Below are 23,840 nucleotides of genomic sequence, written 5' to 3' on the forward strand. Positions count from 1 at the left end.
TTCAAGTTTAAATAACAACAATAAAAAAAAAATCAATCAATCATCAATATAAGTAGTAGTAAATAAATGAAAACAGGAACATGTGAAATAGAAGTAACTGGGATTGAAAACTGGTGTGGTAAATATTGTTAAACGTCACACCACAACTGAAAATGTTAAAAATGTTTTTACTCCTCACCCATTTTATAACAAAATGTATCTATTGATAACACTTTGGATAAACAATGCATGTATTAAAGCATTAAAATAACTTTTTAAAGATCTTAGCCATGGCTTTTCAAGTTGGCTTTTCAAGCTATACATTTGTAAACCTGACTGTCTGACAATTTCAAAGGAAACTCCTGCCGGTGAGTGAAAACCTGAGCGGCCTCTTAAATTGTGTATTGTTAGGGCCGGCTGTGCGTCTTTATGTCAGGCTTCATAGGAAAGCCATAGATCCGTTTTACTGTTGACTTCCTGCCATCATAACTGAAGTCAATTTGATATGCACATCAAATTTCAACTTCAATTTTTCGGTTGAATTATAATCTGAGCTCAGCTAGCTATAAAAGAAAGCACAATGAATGCAAGAATGATTGTATTAGGTGTCAAAAAGGTAATTACAAATCAAAACAGAGTGACTAAATCATTCTTCAATACTTCCAACAACTTCCGTAAGTTCGTAGCTGGCAACCAACCGGAAAGCTTAGAAGCTGCCAACAAGGCGCTCTACATTTTGAATCTATTGAGACTCGAAGGAGTCGTTGAAGCGAAGCTGGCGTCTGCAGCTGTTTTCAGCAGGAGGGTGAGGAGAGTCTTTACCTGGCTCTGCATGTGCTGGGCCTCCTTAGCGGTCACATAAGTTGGAGTCTCAAAGTCCAGCATGGGTTTGCCCTTCTCCTTCTCGTACTTCTCCTTGTATTTAACCTGAAATGGCCCAAACAGAGCGCAGTGTAAAATAAGCTTGATTTAAATGTTGCTATCTAAAAGCTGGTACATCATGAGAAATATACTTAGCTTGTAGACTCTCTTATCCTAAGATTCAAATCTGCATGCATATTTTTCACATTTAAACCAATGTATGAGGTAGGGATTGTCCCAATTCAATCCCAAGTGTTATATTGGGGTCTAATGTAAAACCTTTTTTATTTTTTTTAATGTTTTTGTTGTTGTTCTGCCCCATTAGCATAATGTTAGCACAATCTCCCTAGCCAAACTGCTCATTGCTTTATTGCTCTAAAGCCGGGGTGTCAAACTCATTTTCATTTTGGGCCAAATCAAGACCATGAATGTTATTAAAGGGCCGGCTGTGCCAGAATGTATTGCTAGAACCGGCTAACAAAACTGTTAAAATCTAAATAAATTCTTCAAATTAAATAATATTCAGTCCGTAAAGGATTTGGTGATTGTTTTTGTGATTTTCTTCCAACACAAATCAAAGTGTTTGTGGTATTAGTTTAGAAATATCTGTGCTTTTTACTACTCGCTGTATCATTAAGGATTATAACTTGACATCAAGAAAATCTTAAGCAGCTGTTTGATAGAGGTAAGAAATACCGCCCCCTGCAGGTGGGAGTAAACTAACACTTACATCCAAAAATCTGCAACAAACTCCCGATTATGAATCAGTGTGAAAAAGTGCAGGGATTTGTTGGTTTTGTGTGAATTTGCAAGAAGCAGGAGGCAATAAATAGATAAAAACTGCTTTGATTTGACTGATGAAGTGATATTTAAGCAGGCTGTTCTCTTGACGGTTCTATTTATGTGTCACATTAATAGTCTAGAGGGCCACATAAAAAGCTGCGGCGGGCCGGATTTGGCCCCCGGGCCTTGAGTTTGACGTGCTCTAAAGGATCAAGGTTCTTCCAGAACAATGACCGTGTACTTTTCCTCTATAGAGTGACGTTGCAGATTCCTCTCAGTGTGTTTCAAGCGACCCAGATGGCTGCTGTAACTGAGCGCAGTGCAGAGAGCAGCTGAAACAACCAGTCATTAAATTCTACTATGTTCAATGAAAAAGTACTAAGTTTGTGAAGCAAGATGACATTTCCTGTGCGTTTTGTCTGCACATGACCAACAGTAAAAAAAATTCAGTCTTATTGAAATTGTGTGTTAGCATTGCTAACTTCAGCCTAGCTTTTCAGTGTAAAAACATTGTTAGCAGGATCAAAGAACAGAGGAGCAGCACTATCAAACTGGGAATATCTCTACTTTTAAATGACCAGAATTTGTAGAAACATTTAATAAATACTGATCAGGACATCCCTAATGTCTTGTGGAAATTCAGACAGACTGGAAGATACTTTCAGGGTGTTAGTTGGTGCCCACAGTTTGTACCACTTACGTTGCTCTGAAGCTCAGAGGCCTCCTTGAGATGAAGTTGCTCTGGTGTGTCAGGAATCATGTGGTAGTGACCCTTACTCTCCTCAAATTTCTTCTTGTAGCGGTACTACAGGGAATTCCCAGTAGAGTCAGGCAGCTCAGTACAGTAAATGCGACGTGTCTGGCTAGAGCCTACTCCATTTCAAATGAAGGACTCAGGCCGGACCTTGCAGGAGTATTTACACGCCTACAACTTTTCACATTTTATCACAATAAAACGTTTGGGGTTTTGTGCGATAGACCAATGCAAAGTAGTGTGAATTGTGAAGTACAAGGACAGATTATGCATCTGGATTATGCAGATATACCGTTTCAGGCTTAGTCACATATTCTTAGCTACATTTAAGTCTGAACTTTGGCTAGACCACTCTAATACATGAACATGCTTTGAGCTAAACCATTTTATTGTGGCTCTTAGAGCATGTTTGGGTATTTGTCCCGCCAGAAGATGAATCTTCTCTCCTGTCTCATTTCTTTTGTGGCCTCAGTATTTTTAACACCTTCTTTTTCTTCTTCCTTATTTGTGTTATGTCCCCTGCACGGCTTGTGGCGAACTTTAAAAAGGATTTTTTAAAGTAAAGGAGACCAAATACACATGCATGCCACCATTTTCAGAGTTAGATTTGCAAAATATTTGAAAACTATCCTTCAACTTATGAATGAATCACTACATTTAGTTGGTCTATCACGTAAAAGCCTGTGATTCCAACTTGACGAAATGTAAAAAGGGGGCAGAGCGTTAGGAATACTTTTGCAAGGCACTGTAAATATTATAAACAGCAGCAAATGCTAACTTCAATCATTAATGCAAAGATGTAGTTATAAATTAGAGGATAAAATGATCGATAGACGTTGGGTTTTATGTTAGGCGATCCACAATCAAAGTTTGATTTGACCTACAGGAGTAAAAGTGAAGCGTTAGAGGTTAAAGGTGAGGAGGGTCGGGATCACTACCAGATGAGATCTGTAAGATGATGGGTGTTTAGATGAAGGGTACTAGAGTTCCAGTCTATATGCGATGGTGAATGGTTTACAACAAGCTTGTAGTAGGTTCTGTTACTGTTTCAATAGACTACTGAGGGTGGACAAGAAGAAGGCAGCCAGGGTGGGAGCAGGAAAGGGTTAAATGGTGATAATGATGATGATAGTGGCGGTGGTGATGGTATCTTACGTCACTTGAGAGCTTGCTGGTGCTCAGGCTGTGCTGCATGGACAGAGACTCGGCCATGTCAGTCACAGGTTTGTGGATCTTCTTCAGGTCACTTTTGTACTTCACCTGGGTGGCGTCAAGAGACGAAGCTTTAACGCAGTGAGCACCTAATCTTTGTCAGCCGATGTGAAATCAGAGATGAGGTACTGTTACACATATTTAGGAGGACTTGGCTTAATTAACTTTAGCTTATTCAAGATTTCATTGGTTTTTGAAGACTTGACAATTTTAAAGGATAACCTTCCAGACTTCGAGGAGCCGCTCGACGGCCACCTCCACGTGTTTACATACAGAAACAGGCATAAAGCTGGTTCTGGGATTGCCTACCTCACTAGCCAGGTCGTTGGCATCCTTCAGGGTTTTGTACATCTTGCTCTCCTTCAGGTCAAATTGAGGTTTCTTCCCTTTCATCTCCTTGTCAAACTTCTCCTTGTACCTCACCTGGTAAGGCAGAAGGGCGACACATACTGGAAGTCAGCATGAGCTCTGAGTCGGGACAAACAAGTGGATTTACAGACTCGAAGTGACACAAAGACACGGTACGCAAGTGTAACCGAAAGCATTAGTAACTCAGATTTCTTGCAGGCAGTTTCCTTGCCTTGGACATGCTGTGTAACATTTGGTATCTGTGGACAGTACCAGTCCACCTTTATTGTGACCCCCGGTTGAATCTGTATGATGAAAAACATCCGTTTGTCTTTTTATTCACAGCAGCATAATATCACTCTTCATCGATCCAACCTTTAAGCTGTGTACATTTACTCACCGTGAGAAAAATAATTCTATAATTTTGCTGAAAACATTTAACGAACACAGGAATAAATGTAATAAAATTAAACGTTTTTGAAATCTTTTTCAGCTTGAGACTATGATCCTGGAATAGAAGATGAATTTGTCTTAAACAATCATGCACCTTTTTTTTTATCAGGGATGACAATAAATGTACCTGGTACTTTAAATGTTCTTATGTGCATGCAAATATATATTTTTTATTATTCCATGTACACATTTCACATGTAACCCCAACCAAAAACCGATAAATGACAGGAAAAGTCAACATCTGAACATGTAAAAAGAATAATCTTAAAAGTTCAAGCTGATATTTTTCTCTTAGCTATTGAACATAAAAGCATTGTTGTTGTTTTTTTAAAACCAATAATATATTTTAAAATCTATTTCTGATGCTTTTAATCTGAACAAACTGATGCATTTAATAGCCAGTAGAGGTGATAGTTTTGTTTTTTGACCCACTTATTCAATTAATGTATAATAATAGGCATAGAAAAAGTTCACTAATGTGTTCCACTAAACTAGCTGTGTATAAAGAATATTTTAAGAACATAAATAACAAGTGAACACAATAAACATTTTAGAAATTAACCATTAGCATCCCCAAAGCTGTTAGCTTAGCTGAAGTCTGCAAGGCTATGCTGCCCTCTAGTGTCCAAATCATAAATAAATCCCAGAAAAGTTCTCTAAGCCAAAACAAACGCTTCAGAAAAATACAGCAGTGAAAGCGTCAGTTTCAGTCTGCGATCCATCAGAAAAACCAGGAAGAATAATCTGAAACTATTTTTTTTTAAATCCAAACAAATACAGTCTGAATGCCAGTGCAGCTGTTGCATTTTCTAGGCTTAGCATTGAGCCACAGCTTGTCCTACTGAGGAAAACAAGGGATGCACACATAATTGAAGGGTGCAAACAAACAGCAAGGCAAATCAAAGCACAAAATAGTTTCACATACTGGATAAAAAAAAAAAAGTTTTTAGATCCTTGTAGCTCAAAAATACTTAACAAAAAAAGTACAATTCACTTTAAGAGACAGACAGACAGATAGCAGCATCCCTTCAGTTTTAGGACATGCGCCTCCTTACATCACTAGTCACCGCATTCATTTTCTTAATGTGTCGCATCAGTGGGGTATCATAGGAAGCTGCTCCATGGAGGGAGGCCTTGCCCTCCACCTACAAAGCCCAGCGAGGGGTTGTGGAATGAGGAGACAAAGACATTATGGGAGCAGAGATGAGAGGAAAGAGATTAGGACGACTAGCGAGAGAGAAGAGGAGTGGAGAAAGAAGAGAGACACATGAAGTCAGGTTAAAGGATGGAGTTAGGCATGTTAAACATGAATATGTATTATGAAGTCACAGTGACGGATTAAAACATGGATTTTAATACGAAGGTGACAAAGGAAGCACTATCAAAGAGCTGCTAGTTCAGTCGTTGTGCCAAGAGGAGGGCTGCTAATAGCATCACATCTACCACAGCGAGGTAGTCTGAAAACTAAACCAATGAGGTAAAAAAAAAAAAAAACAACCTAAAGAAATGTTAGGAGAAGGGGTGAGGTGGTTCTGTATCCTGAGATGTAGGAAGAGAAAATGATTTCTTTCTCTTCTTGTACCTGACTGGTCAGCTGGGACACATGGGTCGCCAAAGCGATGTCTGGCCGGTGGATCAGGGAACCTCCACGACTGGCCTCCTCGCGCGCCTTTTCACGGTAACCGATCTGATGGGCGGAGGAGGAAACGAGAGTCAGAGCGCCAGAAACAAACCCAACTGATGCAGCTGTGGGCTTGTTTTGGTTTCAGATTGACGTTAGGGAATGATGTGCGACGGTTAAAGTCACGGTCAGTGTGGCTCTGCGGTCACAGCCTCATGAAAACAAACACAAAAAGCTAATAAAAGACGACTTTGTTGTTTTTCACAATACTTTAATTTGTGCAGTAATATCTCAAAGTGCTTAAAGAAAAACGTGATTTGAATTATTTAAATTAGCCAAAAACATATGGATATTGCTGCATATATTATATTATTATTACTATTCAATTATTGTTGGTGTTTTTGTTATTAATGCTAGTTTTCAGCATTAAAACTAGCATTTTTAATTCTAGCTGCAATGCTAGCATAAAATACATCAGCATGGGCGTGCCGTGGTGGTGTAGTGGTTAGCGCGACCCGTATTTGGAGGCCTTGAGTCCTCGACGTGGCCGTCGCGGGTTCGACTCCCGGACCCGACGATATTTGCCGCATGTCTTCCCCCCTCTCCTTCCCCGTTTCCTGTCAGCCTACTATCATATAAGGAACACTAGAGCCCACAAAAAAAAAGACCCCCTGGAGGGGTAAAAAACCCCAAAAAACATTAGCATTATATTTTAGAAGAAACATTATATTAGAAGAAATACCATTGTTTTAAATAATATTTCTTCATTAATTAGAAGATATAATGATTGTTCATCCACTGTAATTAAATTAAATAGATAATATATTGATTTGCTAACTATTAAGTACGTGTTTATTTGTTATATGTATGTATTATACATATGATAAATGCAGGATTATGCATGTAACGGTGGATAAGGAGTGGGAACACTGATAAGTTTATACTTCCACCCCACTCTCTTGAATAAGTAAAACAAAAGTTTTGACATTTTGGTTGATGCTCAAAGTATTTTTTCTACATATTCAAAATATAAACAAGTCCATGGACAACATTTGAACTTTCACTCGCTCAAATCGAATCACCATTTTCTCCAAAATGATTTCTACGTGTATTTGATGCTTACATCACTGACGAGCTTAGCAGCCTGGGTGGCCTTCCTGATGTCAGGACGGTCCACTACAGTAGTGTAGTGCAGGTTGGCTTTGGCGTCCTTTTTGTAGGCGACCTATGGTACGATACGGAGAGAGAGAGAGTACAGTGTAAAAACCGAGCAGCACCTCAAAAGACAAACGTTCGTGTAGAAATACTCTCACATTGCTCTGACTCTTCGCCACGTCCATGGCGTGCTGAACGTCGGGCGGCACGATCATGTGGTTGTACACCGACTTGCCTCTCTCCTTCTCGAACTTCTGTTTGTATTGTTTCTGTACGTTTGGGAGAACAAGAGAGTTTCATAGACGCAGTTCAAGAGGAGGAGATGATTTGGGGGCCTTTGGCTGATTTGGGTACAATATAAAAAAACATTGTACCTCGCTGACCAGCTTCTTGACCTCCCTGCTGTGGGCGGTATCGCGAGTCTCAGCCAGCTTGGTGAATGAGCCGGACTGCATGATCTTCTTGCTTTCCTGCTTGTATTTGCTCTGAGAATGGATGTGGAAGCGTCAAGACTCTCATCTAGTGCTGATATACTTTACTCCCAACATAAAGTTTGGTAAAAGATGCGCAAATAATGGAGCACCATTTCATTTATAAGCCCTCACCTCTGATATTAGCGTGCGCACGGCTTTGGCATGGAGGATCTGAGGAGTATCCAGAACAGGTATGTAGTGGCCCTTTCCCTTCTCATACTTCTCTTTGTACTTCACCTGAAGAAGGTGGAAAAAAAGGTGTTTGATTTGTTGATGTGACCTGGTTCATTGGTTAATCTTCCAGTGAAATAATCTTCCAGGTTATTTCACAGATTACTGTCACAAGAACCACTTACGTCACTGGCCATTTCAGCATTTTTCTTGTACAGGAGAGTGTACTTGTCATCTGCTATAGGAATCACACAGCCCTTCATCATCTCTTTGTCATACTTGTACTCAACCTGTGAGTGAAATTGTGTTTAGATCAATACTGACAAATGCACAAAGATATAGAAATTACACTTATGTAAAAAACAAACAAACAATGGACTCACGTCACTCTGCTGCAGAGAGTTTTTGGCAGCATTGATAAAATCTGGTCTGTCTGCTGTCCAGATCCACTTGTTCTTAGTTGCCTCATACTTCTTCTTGTAGTCGAGCTAATAACAGAAACGTAAGAAGTACTTTATAATTGTTGCTAGGGTGTTTTGTGTTTCCAACAAGCATGGTCAGTTTCTTATAGATGCTTACATTGCTGATGTTCTTGTAGGCCTCCTTGGCAGCACGGATCTCATGAGCCTCTGGGTCCATGTTGATCTGGGCTTTGCTCTTCTCATACACCTCTTTGTATTTCAGCTGAAAGAGGAATCAGGATAAATAGTTACAAGAAAGAATAGCCTGGTCATGGCCAATCGTCATTAAGTTTCACCAAATGTTTCACTGCAGCGCTGCTACAGATGAAATCTTTTAAATGAGATGCCATAAAGCATGAAGAAAGGAGTGAATGGCTTCCTTCAGCTGTATGAAGCTTAGAGTAATACACTGACAGGCGTTTTAACAGTGTAGATTGGGAGTTGAGAGCTGCATGTTTGTTAAGCAGCCAACTGGAGGCTGGCTAACTGAGCAGATAGCCTGACTAATTAGCCAGCTAATATTGGCTTTATTATTCTCACAGCATTTTGGACAGTAAGCACATTCACATAAAAACTACTAAAACTATAAAATTAGTATTTCTGCTGAAATAAAATAACAAATCAAATATTCCCTATTCTAACCGTAATATTTCAGTTTGTTACATTAAAGCTGCAGGACGTAACCTTTATAAAAAAATTATTAATTTTTAAAAACATATTTCTTAAAACTTTATGTTATACTGCCACTCAGTTCAGTATAACAGGAGCTGCGAAAAAAAAATTCTATTGGCTGTTTCAGTCAGAAGCAGCCATTCAGAGCCAGGGGGCGGGCCTTAGCACTGTCAATCACCCACATACCCTCCCTCTTGCTCTCTGCTATGCTACAGCTCCTTTCTCATAGGCTCAAATAGAGCCTACGTGAATGCTCAAGATAGTTACCATGGCCACCAGTGATGGAGGATAAACAGCTTCCCGGTAACAGTAAATTGTTTTCCCACCATTAGCACAGCTGCAGCGCATACACATGCATGACTGACAGTGCTAAGACCCTCCTTATGGCTCTGTTAAAATAAAACCTACGCAGGCTACTACAGCTTTAGTTCTGTGATATACTAATAAGTGCTGTGTTTGTTTTTTCAGATACAAGGAATTGGATCATGTTACAAATTTGTAGATGAAAACATATGTAGAAATATGTTGCTAGAGTGAAACTTACGTTGCTGGTGATCTCTTTGACCTTCTTCATGTGCTGCTGGTGTGGAGTATCATAAGGCAAGGTGTATCCTTTGGCTTTGGTCTTGTTGTACTCCATCCTGTAGATGACCTAAGGAGAGACGAGGAATATTTTAGTAACAGAAATTACAAAAAATAAAAATAAAAATGCTAGTAGATGATAGGGAAACTCCACTAAAACTTACATCAGTGATCTTCTTGCTGCGTTTGTGAGCCTCATACTCAGGAGTCTCCAGGACAGATGTGAACTTATCTTTGGCGCGCTCGTACTGCTCCCTGTACTTCCACTGAGGACGGACGAGTAAAGTTAGTTTAGCTCGTAAAAAGGCAATGTATTAAATGTTTAACATTCAAATCTGGCATTGTTTTGGCTTTTAACTTATGAATGCAAAGAGAAACTATCCAAAAAGAACTAAATTATTTGAAATATCTTTAAAGCCAAAGAGAATTAAAAACATGTGCCTAACAGACACTTAACATTTTAGATTAAATTAAAATAGTCCAATAATAAACTTACAATTTATTACAGGTTATTATTGTAATAAACAGCAATTTATCACAATAATAAATTCCAGTAATTACAAGTTAGATTATTGCTATTGTTCAATTTTCTGTTTTTTGGATAGTTATCTAACTCCAATTAAAGAAAAGTCAGAAACATCATATCAACTTCCATCAAAAAGAACTAAGTGGAGTATTAGCATGCATAATATTCACCAAAAACATGCTTTGTGAGACACATACAGACACAAGGATGACAATTAAAACACAAATTACCACTACTTAGTGATGAAAGTCTGCAGCGCTAACATCCTTCTCATTAACCAGCTGCTCTTCTCACTGAGCTAAACTTAATATTACTTTGCAATTTACCCACAAAATAATGCATTTTTGCATAAAACTACAGCAGAATTATAAGTTATCCCTTGTTTTGAAATTTCTCATGGAGTTAGGAGTGTTAATAAAGGAGCTGCTCAGTTTTTCTGTATAGTTTGATTACCTCTGGTGATGCAATGTAATGTTGCTTTGGTAAAATGCTACATAGTAAAAATGGACACAATAAAAAATTTAGAAAAAGAACCGAAAATCAGCACCTATTGTAATATAACAATAAATATGCAGAAGCTGTGTAGAAGGGGACTAACACATTTTATGATTCTGTGTTTGGACTCAACTGTGCAACGACATTGTGTTTTAGAAAAAGTTAAAAGTTTCACTGACGATGAAAGGGAAGTGATGGAGGGATTAGGAAATGGAGGAGGAGGAATACATGGGTTTAGAACCACTTTTAGGAGGATCAAATGGATGAAACAAAAATGTCCACAAACACCAGGAAGAAAGAAACAATCTCTAAAAAAACGTCAAAACTTGAAAACCAAGTGATATGGCAAAAATATCAAATCGCATTATTTTGTCTTTCAAATGAATAGATCAAATTTTCATGTAAAAATATAGTTCTTATTAGAAAAGAACATACACTTGGGTCAAAAATGATTAACTAATTAACCTTCTCAGACTTTATTTAGGTCATTGCTGAACAGAATATTATCTTTTTGTCAACTTGTGTAGCCCTTAACCAGCAGACTTCATCTGAATCCAAAAACATAGCTCAATGTAAAAAGCCAAACTACAACGTCACAACGCAGTGCACTCTGGCTACATAAAACGCTAGTGTGCGAAGCTAAAGTAAAACTGAAATGAAAAATGTCCCAATCTCATAACCGTCTAATAACTTAGCATCATCCAGTTGAAGGACGTGGTTCCTGTGTGTTTGTGGACAGGTCTCTGTTACAACAGTTCGATGGTCTCTGACGGTTTACCTTGCTGCCCATAACAGATTGGCAAAGGGCTGTGAGGATGTCAGGGCGGAGAAACTCATTGCAGCCACTCTTTAGTAGATCCTTTGCTCGGGATTTATACATTTTCTGTCCACACACACACAATAACAAACATACACACACACAGAGCATGCCACAGTTTAGAACAAACTAGACAACACTGGGAGGGACTGGAGGAACGCTCCGGAGATCCGAGGAAGACACTCGAGTGTACTCATCTGTCCCCACAGAGAGAGACAGAAGTGACCACCTTCACTAGAGCCAGGTTTGTAAAATAAACAATTTAGATAATCTGTGAAGTCAAACTGTCTCACTCACGGAACAGATGCAGACAGGTCATGCTCACTCAAGATAGCAGCTGCTGTTTGAGTGGCATGGATTACAGGAACCTGTGAGGGACAAATAGGAAGAGAGACATTGGTACAGAGGACCCCATCACAGCCATGCGGCGACCAGCCCCACCGGCAGGTCTGTCGATGACCTCATGCACCGTGTGTGAGCGGCCCGGAGGACCGGCGGCGTGCGGGTGAGGCCGCCCGGTCGCCCGCCACATCCGGGACGGTTACCTGGCTCATCTTCCTGTTCTCCCTGGCCAGCTGGTATCTAGGATCGTCTGTGGTTATGGTGAACTTATCCCTGGTCTTCTCATAATTAGCTCTGTAGATTCTCTGCTCAGAATTTCAGAAAGTTGTTAAAAACAAATGTGTGGGGAGGAGGAAGGCGTCTCTAGAATGTCAGGAAACTTTAAAGAACAGAAGTAAAACAAGATAACATGTTGCTGTAAAAATTTACAAAAATGTGAAATATGCGTCGCTACACCTGAAAAACAGCTGAAGTTGGTTCCCAAATATTTTTCCCTAGAAAAATATTTTCGTTTTTGTTTTGTTGCTTTAACAAAAAGAAAAGAAAACCCACAGTCCTGGGATGGGATGCATGTTATCAATTAATCCCATCGGTATCCAAGCAACCATTTTCCAACATTTATGCATAACATTTGTAACAATGTAGTGTATTTACTACGGATGGACCAGTATGACTACTAACCGATATTTACTGATATTGCATATACAGTAGTATTTATATATATTTCACTATCCTGTTGACACTGAAAAAAAAAACAACCACAACACTCCCAAACTATTTACTATTTTATATGATTCCAATTACATGAAAACCCTTGAGATAAGGCAGCTATCTGTGTAAAAGTAGAATTTGAACCCAGTGCAGTTTCACCTAGGCTTCCTGTTCAACAACATGATTTCAAATTAAAGCCTGGCGCCGCCAGCCTCACCACCACCCGAGCTGTTAGCTCCCCCAATGTTGAGAATCAGTGATCTAAGCAAAACTATCTAATAAAATAAAAACATTACATTATTTTACCTCCAAGTAGAGAGTCCAAGAGAGAAGCAAAGAGACAGATAAACACGGTTGATCATTTCAGAGCAAATAATGATGAGATCATTTGAGGCAATAGAAGGGAAGGACTCACGTCGTTGATCAGAACCGAGGCGTTCCTTGCAGCCTCGAAGAACGGCGTGTCGCATGTGTATCTGAAGTTTCCTCTGTTCTTCTCAAATGAGGATTTGTACAGTTTCTGTACAAAACATAAATACATAAAAGGATGGTTGAAAACAAACAGAATCTATTCTAGTTGTAAACACTGAATATATGAAATGAATTTTTTCCTCACCTCACTGTACAGAGCCTTGTTCCTGTCAGCCATCACCAACTCAGGAGTGTCCCAAACGTAGCACCCAATACCCTTCAGCCAATCCAAGTCCTCCTTGTACTTCACCTAAAAACACAAACAAAACCAAGAGTTTCACACAGATACCGCACAGCATGTTAGTCCTCCTGTTGGGTGCAGCTTTGCGTACTTACGTTGCTGACGTTGTCGTTGGCTATCTTGCTGAAGAAGAACTCGGGGCGGTCGGGAATGGACTTCCACGTGCCCAGAGAGCTGATGTACTTCTCTCTGTATTTCACCTGCGGAGCAGAAACGGAGCGAGTCGCGAGTCATTCGCCTTCAGATGGAAAACCGGTCATTTTAGAGCAGTTCATTTCGACTGCTGACCTCGCTGATGTCGTCGGTGAATTTGCGGTGGCACACGATGTCCAGGGCGTCCTTGTCGGTGTGATAGTGGCCCTTGGAAAGCTCAAAGGTTTCCTTGTAACGCAACTGAAGGAAGAAGAAAATGTGGAAAAAGGTAATTTTCTTTAACTACCTATTTAAGTTTTTAATCAGAAAACATGACATTTTCTAACAAAGACTTACATTGCTAGACTGCAGGTAGGCTTTCTTGGACCGGATCAGGATAGGCGTGTCAGCAATAGCAGTGTACCTGTGCTTCATCTTTTCATATTGCTCTTTGTATTTATTCTGAGTGGAGAACAAAAGACGCAACATATTAGATGTTCGTCTTAGAAAACTTCAATCGGTTCAGGTCACCTTATTTATCAAGTACATTAAAGGAAGCCGGAGCGCTTACCTCACTGAAAACCACTTTCATTTTCCTTGCGTGTTGAATACTTGGAGTGTTCATTTCTGGAGAGAAATGAGCCCTCTCTTTTGATGCCAGACTTGTGTACTGGTACTGTAGAAACAAAAAAATAAACAATCAGTAGAGAAAATAATAAATAAAGACCAGAGACGTGTTTCAGCTTGCCTTGTTAGTCAGCTGCTGGGCCCACTTGACTCTCTTTATGTCCAAAGAATCTGCGATGGAGGAAACCTTCATCATGTCCTTCTTGCTCTTGGCTCTGTATATGCGCTGAAAAGACACAAAAAAGAAAATTAACCCTGCTGCTCCAAAGTACATGAAAAACATGCAACTTTTGAAAATTTTTAAAGGATATTGCACATTAAATAAAGATAGTCAGTTGTCAGTAGATCCAAATCTGACTTAACTGAGTATAAAAACGTACTGAACAAAACAGGACGTTGTACGAATATTATGATCCTAATGATTTTCTTGTGTAAAGGTCACATTTTTGGTGCAACAAATAGTTGCCCTGTGTTTGTGTTGGTCAATTACATAAAATTAAGCAAAATAATAATGTAAAAAGAAAATACTTTTCCAAAAACGGGAGAAAACAGCTCACATCACTGAAGTGAGTCTTCAGCTCAGTCACGCGGTTGTACTCTGGCGTATCTAGGACCACGGTGTAGTTTGACAGGTTCTTCTTAGCATCCACTTGGTAGCTCGTCTGTAAAAGGAAAAACAGGTCATGTGAGAGAAGCGCCACTGGAAAGAAGAAGAAAACAAACCGAAAATAAACATTGGAAACAAGATAGGAGCATTTCTCCCAACGCACCCTCAATTTGTTGATGTTACGGACGTGGACCATCTCCGGGGTGTTGTACAGGAAGCAGCCGACGCCTCTCAGCCACATCAGATCCTCTTTGTACCTCAGCTAAAGCAGCAAAGTTCAGCAAACTTGGTTGTAGAACATACTTTGCGAAGAAGTGGGGGACAATTATCTCTGTTTTTTTTGTATAATACCTCACTGGTGATCTCATTGACGTGACGACAGTGCATGAGTTGGGGCGTGATAGGCATGGAGATCAGCTGGCCTCGGCTGTTGTAGTATTTCTCCTTGTAGCACAGCTAGTGGGGAGCAAAAAAAAAAAACAGGCGCATAAAAAGGCAAGTCCTCTCAACTCGGGCAAACCAGAAAAGTGAACAACGTCGATGGTGGTGGCGTACGTCGCTGAGGTGTTGTTGGTTCATCTTGAATTGCTTGAGGTCAGGGGTGTCGTAGGTTGTGTGGATCTTGTCCTTCTGCTTGTGGTAAGCCTCACGATACAGACGCTGAGGACGAGAACAGACGGGAATCGTTTCGTTGAGTGAAATTTATCGCAAAGGGTGACGGGCCTCTTCGCACGCTTCTTCACTTACGTCGTTGACGATCTTGTGAGCCTTTCTCGAGGTGACAAAGTTGACACCTTCCGGATGAAGAGTGTAAGCTTTAGCCTTCACCATCTCAAAGGCCGCCCTGTATTTCGCCTGAACAGATGAGAAACAACGTGTATAATTTAGGTTAAATCGCAACACCTTAAGACACGTTCCTTTATTGTTGTCAAGAGTTTAAACACTCACGTTGCTGGTGACAACGCTGTTCATCTTGGCCTGCTTGATGAGCGGCGTGTCGCTGGGCAGAGAGTAACCAGTGGGCATGAAGCTCTTGTTGGCCTCTTTGTACCAGTTCTAGCAGAAGACGCCAAACGGATTTCGGAGAAATTATTTCACGATACATGCTAATGCAAGAAAAATATGTTGAATATTAACTTACGTCACTCTGGACGTGATTGGCCAGGCGGACTCTTTCTGTTTCCATGGTAACAGCAGGGGAGGTGTGCTTGCCCTTGACGTTGGCGTTGTAATCGTAACGGTAGTGAAGCTGGACGAAAGAAAGGGAAAACAGATTTGACTGATGATTGTGTTCATGATTAAATCGGGCGTGGTGTACGATGAAGGTTTCCTGCAGGATTTTGTTTTTTAAGTCGTGGTGCTGAACAGGGTGGGTGTGAGAACTTCGAAACGTATCCGAAACATTACGCAAGATGGCCAAATTATATAAATTCACCATGTTACTGTCATGCAAATGCTGCATATGTTAACATAAGGCAGGAGTTAGCAGTGTTGTCTTTTCAAAATAAAGTAAATTGTAACACTTCATATTTAAATGCGTTTCATACTCTGACTCTTGTTAGTGTGAGTGCGCAAATATGGGCTCCATGTAGAGCTCTGGCAAAAATCAAGAGAGCACTTAAAATTTATCAGGTCCTCTGATTTTACTTTTCACAGGTACGTGTTTGAGTAAAATGAACATTGTTCTTTTATTCTATGAACTACTGACAACATGTCTCCTGAATGTCAAGCAAATATTTAGTAATTATTTGCAGAAAATGAGAAATGGGCAGAGTCATGAAAAAGATGCACAAACGCCCACATTCCTTTAGGAACAACAACACTAATGTTTGGACTCAGGAAGAGATCAAAAAACAATATTTGGTGGAAGAACCAGGAGGTTTTCAATGGACTCTTCAATTTTTCCAGAGCTGCATGTATTCATATATCTTATATTGTTTTAACATATACCGTATATTAAAAAAAAGAAAAAGCTTGGCGGCTTTTATTTTGCCATGGCGATGTGTCACGATTAATTACACATAGTGGAAACCCTGGGCAGAAAACATTAATTTAGAAAGTGAATCAACAAAATTAATAACTTCATAACATAATAATAATAATAATAATAATAATAATAATAATAATAATACAATGATTATTACATCACTGAGGTTCTGAGCATTCTGCTTGGCTGTTTCATACACCGGAGTGTCCGTCACCACGCTGTACTCCTTGAACGCCTCAATGCCTTTGGCTCTGTACTTGGTCTGGAATGAAAAACAAAAAAACAAATGAACGTAAAAGACAAGCAATGAGCCACGATGTGAGATTAAATAAAAGATGAATACATTAAAAGCCATTTACCTCGCTCTGCAGGACACCAGCATGCTTCACACGGAGGATCTCTGGTGTATCCCAGGCATAACACCCCATACCCTTCAGCCAGTTCAGGTCGTCCTTGTAGAAGATCTGGGCAGGGATCATTTCTATTTAGCACTTTGCATTAATCTCCTCTTCACCTCTTTCTACGCAGAGATGCTAGTGATCCAGATATTTGTCGTTCTCTGGCTGTATGATGGTTACTCACGTCACTGAGTTGCTCGTTGACTTTGCGTGCTTGGACATACATCTGCATGTCAGGCATGCACATCCACTGGTGCAGGTACTTGCGGTAGTGGATACCGCTGACGGTGGACTGGGTGTTGCGGGCGGACAGGATCTCCAGCATGTCCGGTGGGATATGGTTCTTGGCCTTACTCTTCTCGTAGTTCTCCTTGTACAGACGCTGAACGGTACAAGCGACAGACGCTTGTGTTACTAGTAATATTTCGAGCTTGTCATGACCGTGAGTCATTCTTGGCATAGATAATTTAACTTTTGGTAATTCAAAATTAAAAAACAACTTACATCTAGGACCAACTTTCCGGCCTTGACGCACCGAGCAGTAGCAGGATCGTCTTCGAGTGACTTTGGCAGACTGTAAAGGGACTTGAATTTTTCATAATCCTGCTTGTACTTGACCTAAAGAAGAAAGAAGATCCATATAGTCCCACAAAGTAGTTTTAAAGAAAACCACCTCTTAGTTATGGTACTGTTAAGAGCTGAACTTCAACTTACGTGACTGAGAACGACCTTCTGTTGTTTGGCATGTTGTAAGGCGTTGGAGTCAACTGGAATCTTGTAGCCCTTTGCCTTAATCTTATCCCAGGCGGCTGTGTAGTTTTTCTTCGGATAGGAAATTGAAAACACTGTCAAAATGTTCCAGTGCCTCTTAAAAGCTTTTTACACGTGAAACATTTTTTTTATTTTTTATTTTTACTCACATTGCTGAAGAACAATTTGAAGTCGTGGCATCTGGCATAATCATGCGTATCCAGAACTGTGGTGTACATGTGCTTCTCCTTGTGATATGCCTCCCTGTAGTTCAGCTACAAAGGATAGTTTAAAGATACATGCAAAGGTTTAGTTTTTTTCTTTCCAGAACACCATTGACGGCAATTTTTAAAATCACGGCAACTTACGTCACTGGCCCAGGTGTGGCCCAGGACAGCGGTCACATACTCAGGCGTGTCGGTCACAATGGAGTAGTTGTTAAACTCTTTCTTAGCGTCAGCTCTGTATTTACGCTGGAATATAACAAAGACACAATGTTGGAGTTAATCATATATTTTTTTCTCTCTCTCTCTGAAATAGGCTTTAACGAACCATTTAATATAAAAATACTGACTTCACTCTGCAGCTCGTAGGACTTCTTAGCGCGAATAATCTCTGGCGTGTCCCAGACGTAGCAACCGATGCCCTTCATCCAGTTCAGGTCGTCCTTGTAGAACACCTGTTAAAATCGCGTTGGTAAAATATGCAAGAGTTACCTGTTGCTTCTCAATAGAGACATAAATTAGATTTTACTTTCTCAGTGATTGGAAGAGACTATGGCAAAAAAGAGGAATGTCTTCCATTTGTAATTCCAGAAAGCTCACGCGACACATTTGTGCAACAACTTGATCGGGACGCAGAAGGACGACCTACATCGCTGAGAATCTCATTGGTCTTCCTGGCCCGGATGGCGTCCTCCTGCTCTGGGTGGCACGTCCACTGGTGCAGGTGGGTGCGGTACAGGACATCGCTCAACATGTCCTGGCACCGCTTGGCCACCTGGTTAGCGATGATGTCAGATGGGAGGTGGATTTTGGTCTTGGTTTGGTGGTAGTCCTTCTGGTAGATCCTCTGTAAAGACACACATTAATAAAAAACGAGGAGGAGTCGAGCTCCAATTTCAAGCCAAAAATGTAACTGAAAGAAAACTCCTTTATCTGTTTCGCTTTCTTTGCGAAAGTAGATAGTATTCTTAATCAGCAACTTACAAATGACAAAATATGAATTGATCTACATTCCTATTTTGTGCCTTGGCTCTTTTCTACACACATTTGTACAAGAATTGTGTTTTCCTTCCACTAGAAAATCACAAAAAAACTCTTTGTTTAATGTTTACCGACTTATCCTCAAGTTTTTTAGGTTTGCTGCAAGTAGATAAAGTTGAATTTAGCTGACATCTTACCAGTCCCTTGTTTTTCTCCTGCTGGCCGCAGCGCACCACCTCAGGGAAGTCGACCAGTGTCCCAGCCATGTAGTGGCCCTTGGCTTTTTCGTGAGAATCTTTGTACTTCACCTAACAAAAACAATGACAGAATTAATTTTATTTACATGTAGCCAGAGGAAAATGTAGCCAATCACATTTTTTAAATAATTTTTTAATAATAAAAAAAGGAAAGAGTAAAAACTTACGTCACTGGCGATCTCCCTGCCCTTCTTGCCACTCAGTAATGGGATGTATTCATGGTTCAGGCTGTAGCTTGTAGCTTTAGTGCTGTCCCATTGTGATTTGTAAAGTTTCTAAAATGAGAAAAAGAGTTAAAATGTCAGAAATAAAACCTTGTAGCCAAAGTAAAGGTGGAGGAAGAAACGGATTCACATTACCTCACTGGTGGTCTTGGCCATTTCTCTGCTATGTGCCAGCTGAGGAGTGTCCTCCGAGCCGATGTAATGACCTTTTTCTGCATTGAAAGTCTCTTTGTATTTTAGCTGTGTAAAAAAGTGTAATGAACATTTATTAATTGATTGATTTTTCCCTCTTTTTTGTTGTCTTTTTATTTATGACATTAAGCGCTCGATTACATACGTCGCTGAGGTTGGCGGCGTTTATTTTTGCCAAAATGATCTCGGGCCGATCCACGATCAGGCTGAATTTTGCAAAGCAATCTTTGGCGTTCTGCTTGTAAAGCCTCTGCAGATGAAAAACAAACAACACCAAGATGAACCACGACGTGGCAACAACTTAAACAAATAGCAGACTCTGGACGCGACGACAGAACCGTACATCGTTGAGTATTTCCTGGGCTTTCTTGACTTTGATGTGATCGACAGAGTCAGCCGCCACCCAGCCGCAGCCCCGGATCCACTCCAGATCAGCCCGGTAGACGTTCTGCAGGCGGAAACCACAATGAGTTAGGAATGATAAGTTTTGACATTTTGTTGAAGTCATACAAAAGCTCATCGCTTGTTTACTCACGTCACTCTGGAGCTCGTAAATCTTCCTGGCCTGGACCACGTCGTTAGAGTCCGGCAGACAAGTCCAGTTGTGCAGGTAAGTCCTGTAGTTGAAGTCGTTGACCTGGACCTGGCATTTCTTGGCCAGCTCAAGGGTCAGCATGTCCGCTGGGAGGTTGTACTTGGTCTTGGACTTGTTGAAGTCTTTCTTGTACAGAGCGTCACTGGCGATCTTGGCTGAGTTTATGGCCAACACAATGAGAGGATCGTCGTTGACGCTCAGGGCTCCGATGTGGTGACCGACCTGCTTGCGGTACGACTCTAGGTACTTATGCTACAAGATAACAAAAAAAAGATATATATATATATATATATATATATGGCTGGCTGGATAGCTCAATAGATAAGGCATCGGTATATCACCCGAATCGAATCCAGTCTGGGTCCTTAGGCAAGACCCTTCAAGCTACTGCCTACCTCATACCATGAGAGACACAAAAATGCATAACATGCCGGCTCAGACGTCGCCCGGCCAAACAAGGTCTGCGTCAGGTGTTGGGGAACCAGAGCACCTTGATGACAAATGGGCTACTGGAACAAGACGGAAATGGGCGAGAGATGAAAATGTGGATCTGTTGGAATGCTACTACTCAAGTAACCCTAATCAGAGAGGTTACATGCAAAGACTGGTGAAGGAATGGTTACTTCGACATCCCCAGTCAACACTAAGCGCTAAACAACTAGTAGCTCAGCGTTCCAACATCCGCAAACGGCAACTACTATCACAACTTGAGATTGACGAGATACAACACAAATGCTACGGCAAAAAGGAGGAACCTGGATGTCAGAACTGTGGGGACTTAACTACAAGTCCCCACCCAGTCAGGGGATACACGGCCCCATTGAGCGAATCAGAGCTGAACGAGAGAGAAAATCATGACCCGAATGACAACCAGACCTCCTCGGCGCCAATTACAACGGCTGAGTGAAGTACCATCAGAGATCATTGAGAATGTGAATGCAGCATTGAGAACAATCCCTACCAACACCATAACAGAAACCAATGAGCTGATCTACAACTCAGCATCAGTGATTCTTGAGACACTTGGCTATAAGAGCAGCCATGAGACCCAATACCCACCATGGAAAAGACGGTTAGAGGCTAAAATCAAGGTAACAAGGAGGGAAGTGAGCCAACTGTCAGAGCTCCACAAGGGTACAATGAAAAGACCAGTACCCAGAAAGTACAGGCAGATGCCCATACCTGAAGCACTCGAAACTGCCAAACAGAGGCTCCAAGCCTTGGCCAGCCACCTAAAGAGATACACAAGGGAGAATGAATCCAGAAGGATTAACCGGCTCTTCTCCACTCAACCAGCTAAGGTGTACTCTCAATGGCAGGGTAACAACAACAGAGTAGACCCACCAAGGCTGGAGACTGAACAATACTGGAAAGGCATATGGGAAAGGGAGGCGTCCCACAACAGCAATGCACAGTGGTTGATCTCTCTACGAGAGGACCATAATAACCTCCCTGAGCAAGCCTTGGTAACCATCACTGTGACAGACGTCCAAGAAAGAGTCTCAGGTATGAAAAACTGGACAGCACCAGGGCCTGACATGATCCATGCCTACTGGCTAAAGAAACTCACTGCCCTCCATGAGCGACTGGCAGACCAAATGAACCAGCTGCTACAAAGTGGGACTCACCCTGAATGGTTAATTGAAGGGCGGACAATCCTAATCCAGAAGGATCCATCAAAGGGTCCAGTACCACCCAACTACCGACCAATAACCTGCCTCTCCACAACATGGAAGCTCATGTCAGGCATCATAGCGGCCAAGATAAGCAAACACATGGATAAACACATGAGCATGGCACAGAAAGGTATCGGTGTAAATAGCAGAGGAGCCAAACACCAACTCCTCGTAGACCGCACAGTTGCCCGAGACTGCAAAACCCGACACACCAACCTGGATTGATTGCTTGCACACCAACCTGGATTGATTGCAACCTTGGATTGATTACAAGAAAGCCTATGACTCAATGCCGCATACTTGGATCATTGAATGCTTAGAGATGTATAACATCAACAGGACTCTGAGAGCCTTCATTGCAAACTCGATGAAGCTGTGGAAAACCACCCTTGAAGCCAACTGCAAACCACTTGCACAAGTGTCCATCAAATGTGGCATATACCAAGGAGATGCTCTGTCCCTGCTACTGTTCTGCATAGGCCTGAACCCCCTCAGCCAAATTATCAACAAGACTGGCTACTCTACATGGATGACATCAAGCTGTATGCCAAGAGTGAGTGAGACATCGACTCACTGATCCACACCACCAGGATCTACAGCACGGACATTGGGATGTCATTCGGACTAGAGAAGTGTGGTCGGCTGATCACAAAGAGGGGGAAGGTCATCCGCACAGAAGGGGTCTCACTCCCAGAAGGAACAATAGCAGACATAGAGGACAGTTACAAGTACCTAGGTATACCACAAGCAAATGGCAACCTCGATGAGGTCACAAGGAAAGGAGCCACAGCTAAATACCTCCAACGAATAAGGCAAGTCCTGAGAAGCCAGCTCAATAAAATCGCAAGAACAAAATCCGCGCAATAAACAACTATGCCCTGCCAGTAATCAGATACCCTGCTGGAATAATTAGCTGGCCAAAGGAGGAGATAAAAGCCACTGATATTAAGACTAGAAAACTACTAACAATGCATGGAGGATTCCATCCCAAATCCAGCACCCTGAGACTGTACACGAGCCGCAAGGAAGGAGGCAGAGGACTAGTGAGTGTGAGAACCACAGTCCAGGACGAAACAACTAAGATCCATAAATACATCAGGGACAAAGCCTCAACAGACAATGTGCTCAGTGAATATCTCAGACAACAGGGAATGGAGGTTGAGGTGCTAGAGATACCATCATGGGAGGCTAAGCCCCTACATGGGATGTACCACCAGCAAATAACCCAAGTGGCTGATATCAGTAAATCCTACCAATGGCTGGAAAAAGCTGGACTCAAGGACAGCACAGAGGCCCTCATCCTGGCCGCCCAGGAACAGGCCCTAAACACCAGAGCAATAGAGGCCCAGATCTACCACACCAGACAAGACCCAAGGTGTAGGTTGTGCAAGGAGGCCCCTGAGACAGTCCAGCACATAACAGCAGGGTGCAAGATACTGGCAGGGAAAGCGTACATGGAACGACATAACCAAGTTGCAGGCATAGTGTACAGAAACATCTGTGCAGAATATGGACTGGAAACCCCGAGATCAAAGTGGGAAACACCCCCAAAGGTGACGGAGAACGCCAGAGCTAAGATCCTGTGGGACTTCCAGATCCAGACAGACAAAATGGTAATGGCGAACCAACCAGACATTGTCGTAGTGGATAAACAACAGAGGAAAGCCGTTGTGGTAGATGTAGCAATACCAAGCGACTGCAACATCAGGAAAAAGGAGCACGAGAAACTAGAGAAATACCAGGGCCTCAGGGAGGAACTGGAGAGGGCCTGGAAGGTGAAGACCACAGTGGTGCCTGTGGTCATCGGGGCCCTCGGGGCAGTCACCCCCAAACTGGACCAATGGCTACAACAGATCCCAGGAACAACATCAGACATCTCAGTCCAGAAATGTGCAGTCCTTGGCACAGCCAAGATACTGCGCAGAACCCTCAAGCTCCCAGGCCTCTGGTAGAGGACCGAGCTCAGAGGATAAGAACCACCCGCGGTGGGTGAGAAGGGAATTTTTTTTTTTTATATATATATTCTTATTCCCATTTTGTTTTCAGTAAACAGGAGATAACT

General features: G+C 41.6%; 1 protein-coding gene across 32 annotated transcripts in view; it reads right to left on the reverse strand.

Annotated features, from left to right (window-relative positions):
* neb (nebulin) overlaps positions 1-23,840 on the reverse strand; it is a 75,159-nt gene that overhangs the window by 17,046 nt on the left and 34,273 nt on the right. For 27 of the 32 annotated variants that reach the window (XM_028023081.1, XM_028023083.1, XM_028023111.1 and 24 more), the window contains 45 exons: positions 20,043-20,354; positions 19,851-19,955; positions 19,653-19,757; positions 19,451-19,555; positions 19,259-19,366; positions 19,032-19,142; positions 18,503-18,700; positions 18,204-18,308; positions 17,998-18,102; positions 17,800-17,904; positions 17,594-17,701; positions 17,384-17,497; positions 17,064-17,261; positions 16,841-16,945; positions 16,639-16,743; positions 15,636-15,743; positions 15,443-15,550; positions 15,242-15,349; positions 15,050-15,154; positions 14,846-14,950; positions 14,658-14,756; positions 14,445-14,549; positions 14,009-14,113; positions 13,832-13,936; positions 13,618-13,722; positions 13,417-13,521; positions 13,224-13,328; positions 13,033-13,137; positions 12,832-12,936; positions 11,325-11,429; positions 9,690-9,791; positions 9,488-9,595; positions 8,390-8,494; positions 8,194-8,298; positions 7,996-8,100; positions 7,772-7,876; positions 7,541-7,651; positions 7,325-7,435; positions 7,135-7,236; positions 5,973-6,077; positions 5,446-5,535; positions 3,899-4,012; positions 3,533-3,637; positions 2,324-2,428; positions 802-906 (listed from right to left, as the gene is read on the reverse strand). In XM_028023081.1, the coding sequence (XP_027878882.1) occupies positions 802-906; positions 2,324-2,428; positions 3,533-3,637; positions 3,899-4,012; positions 5,446-5,535; positions 5,973-6,077; positions 7,135-7,236; positions 7,325-7,435; positions 7,541-7,651; positions 7,772-7,876; positions 7,996-8,100; positions 8,194-8,298; positions 8,390-8,494; positions 9,488-9,595; positions 9,690-9,791; positions 11,325-11,429; positions 12,832-12,936; positions 13,033-13,137; positions 13,224-13,328; positions 13,417-13,521; positions 13,618-13,722; positions 13,832-13,936; positions 14,009-14,113; positions 14,445-14,549; positions 14,658-14,756; positions 14,846-14,950; positions 15,050-15,154; positions 15,242-15,349; positions 15,443-15,550; positions 15,636-15,743; positions 16,639-16,743; positions 16,841-16,945; positions 17,064-17,261; positions 17,384-17,497; positions 17,594-17,701; positions 17,800-17,904; positions 17,998-18,102; positions 18,204-18,308; positions 18,503-18,700; positions 19,032-19,142; positions 19,259-19,366; positions 19,451-19,555; positions 19,653-19,757; positions 19,851-19,955; positions 20,043-20,354 (5,145 nt within the window). Of the gene's footprint in view, positions 1-801; positions 907-2,323; positions 2,429-3,532; positions 3,638-3,898; positions 4,013-5,445; positions 5,536-5,972; positions 6,078-7,134; positions 7,237-7,324; positions 7,436-7,540; positions 7,652-7,771; positions 7,877-7,995; positions 8,101-8,193; positions 8,299-8,389; positions 8,495-9,487; positions 9,596-9,689; positions 9,792-11,324; positions 11,430-11,908; positions 12,011-12,831; positions 12,937-13,032; positions 13,138-13,223; positions 13,329-13,416; positions 13,522-13,617; positions 13,723-13,831; positions 13,937-14,008; positions 14,114-14,444; positions 14,550-14,657; positions 14,757-14,845; positions 14,951-15,049; positions 15,155-15,241; positions 15,350-15,442; positions 15,551-15,635; positions 15,744-16,638; positions 16,744-16,840; positions 16,946-17,063; positions 17,262-17,383; positions 17,498-17,593; positions 17,702-17,799; positions 17,905-17,997; positions 18,103-18,203; positions 18,309-18,502; positions 18,701-19,031; positions 19,143-19,258; positions 19,367-19,450; positions 19,556-19,652; positions 19,758-19,850; positions 19,956-20,042; positions 20,355-23,840 lie in introns of all 32 variants that reach the window. The other 5 variants (XM_028023095.1, XM_028023088.1, XM_028023082.1 and 2 more) reach the window with 4 other exon arrangements.

This window comes from Xiphophorus couchianus, chromosome 7 (genome assembly GCF_001444195.1).
Source record: "Xiphophorus couchianus chromosome 7, X_couchianus-1.0, whole genome shotgun sequence".
Lineage (NCBI taxonomy): Eukaryota > Metazoa > Chordata > Actinopteri > Cyprinodontiformes > Poeciliidae > Xiphophorus > Xiphophorus couchianus.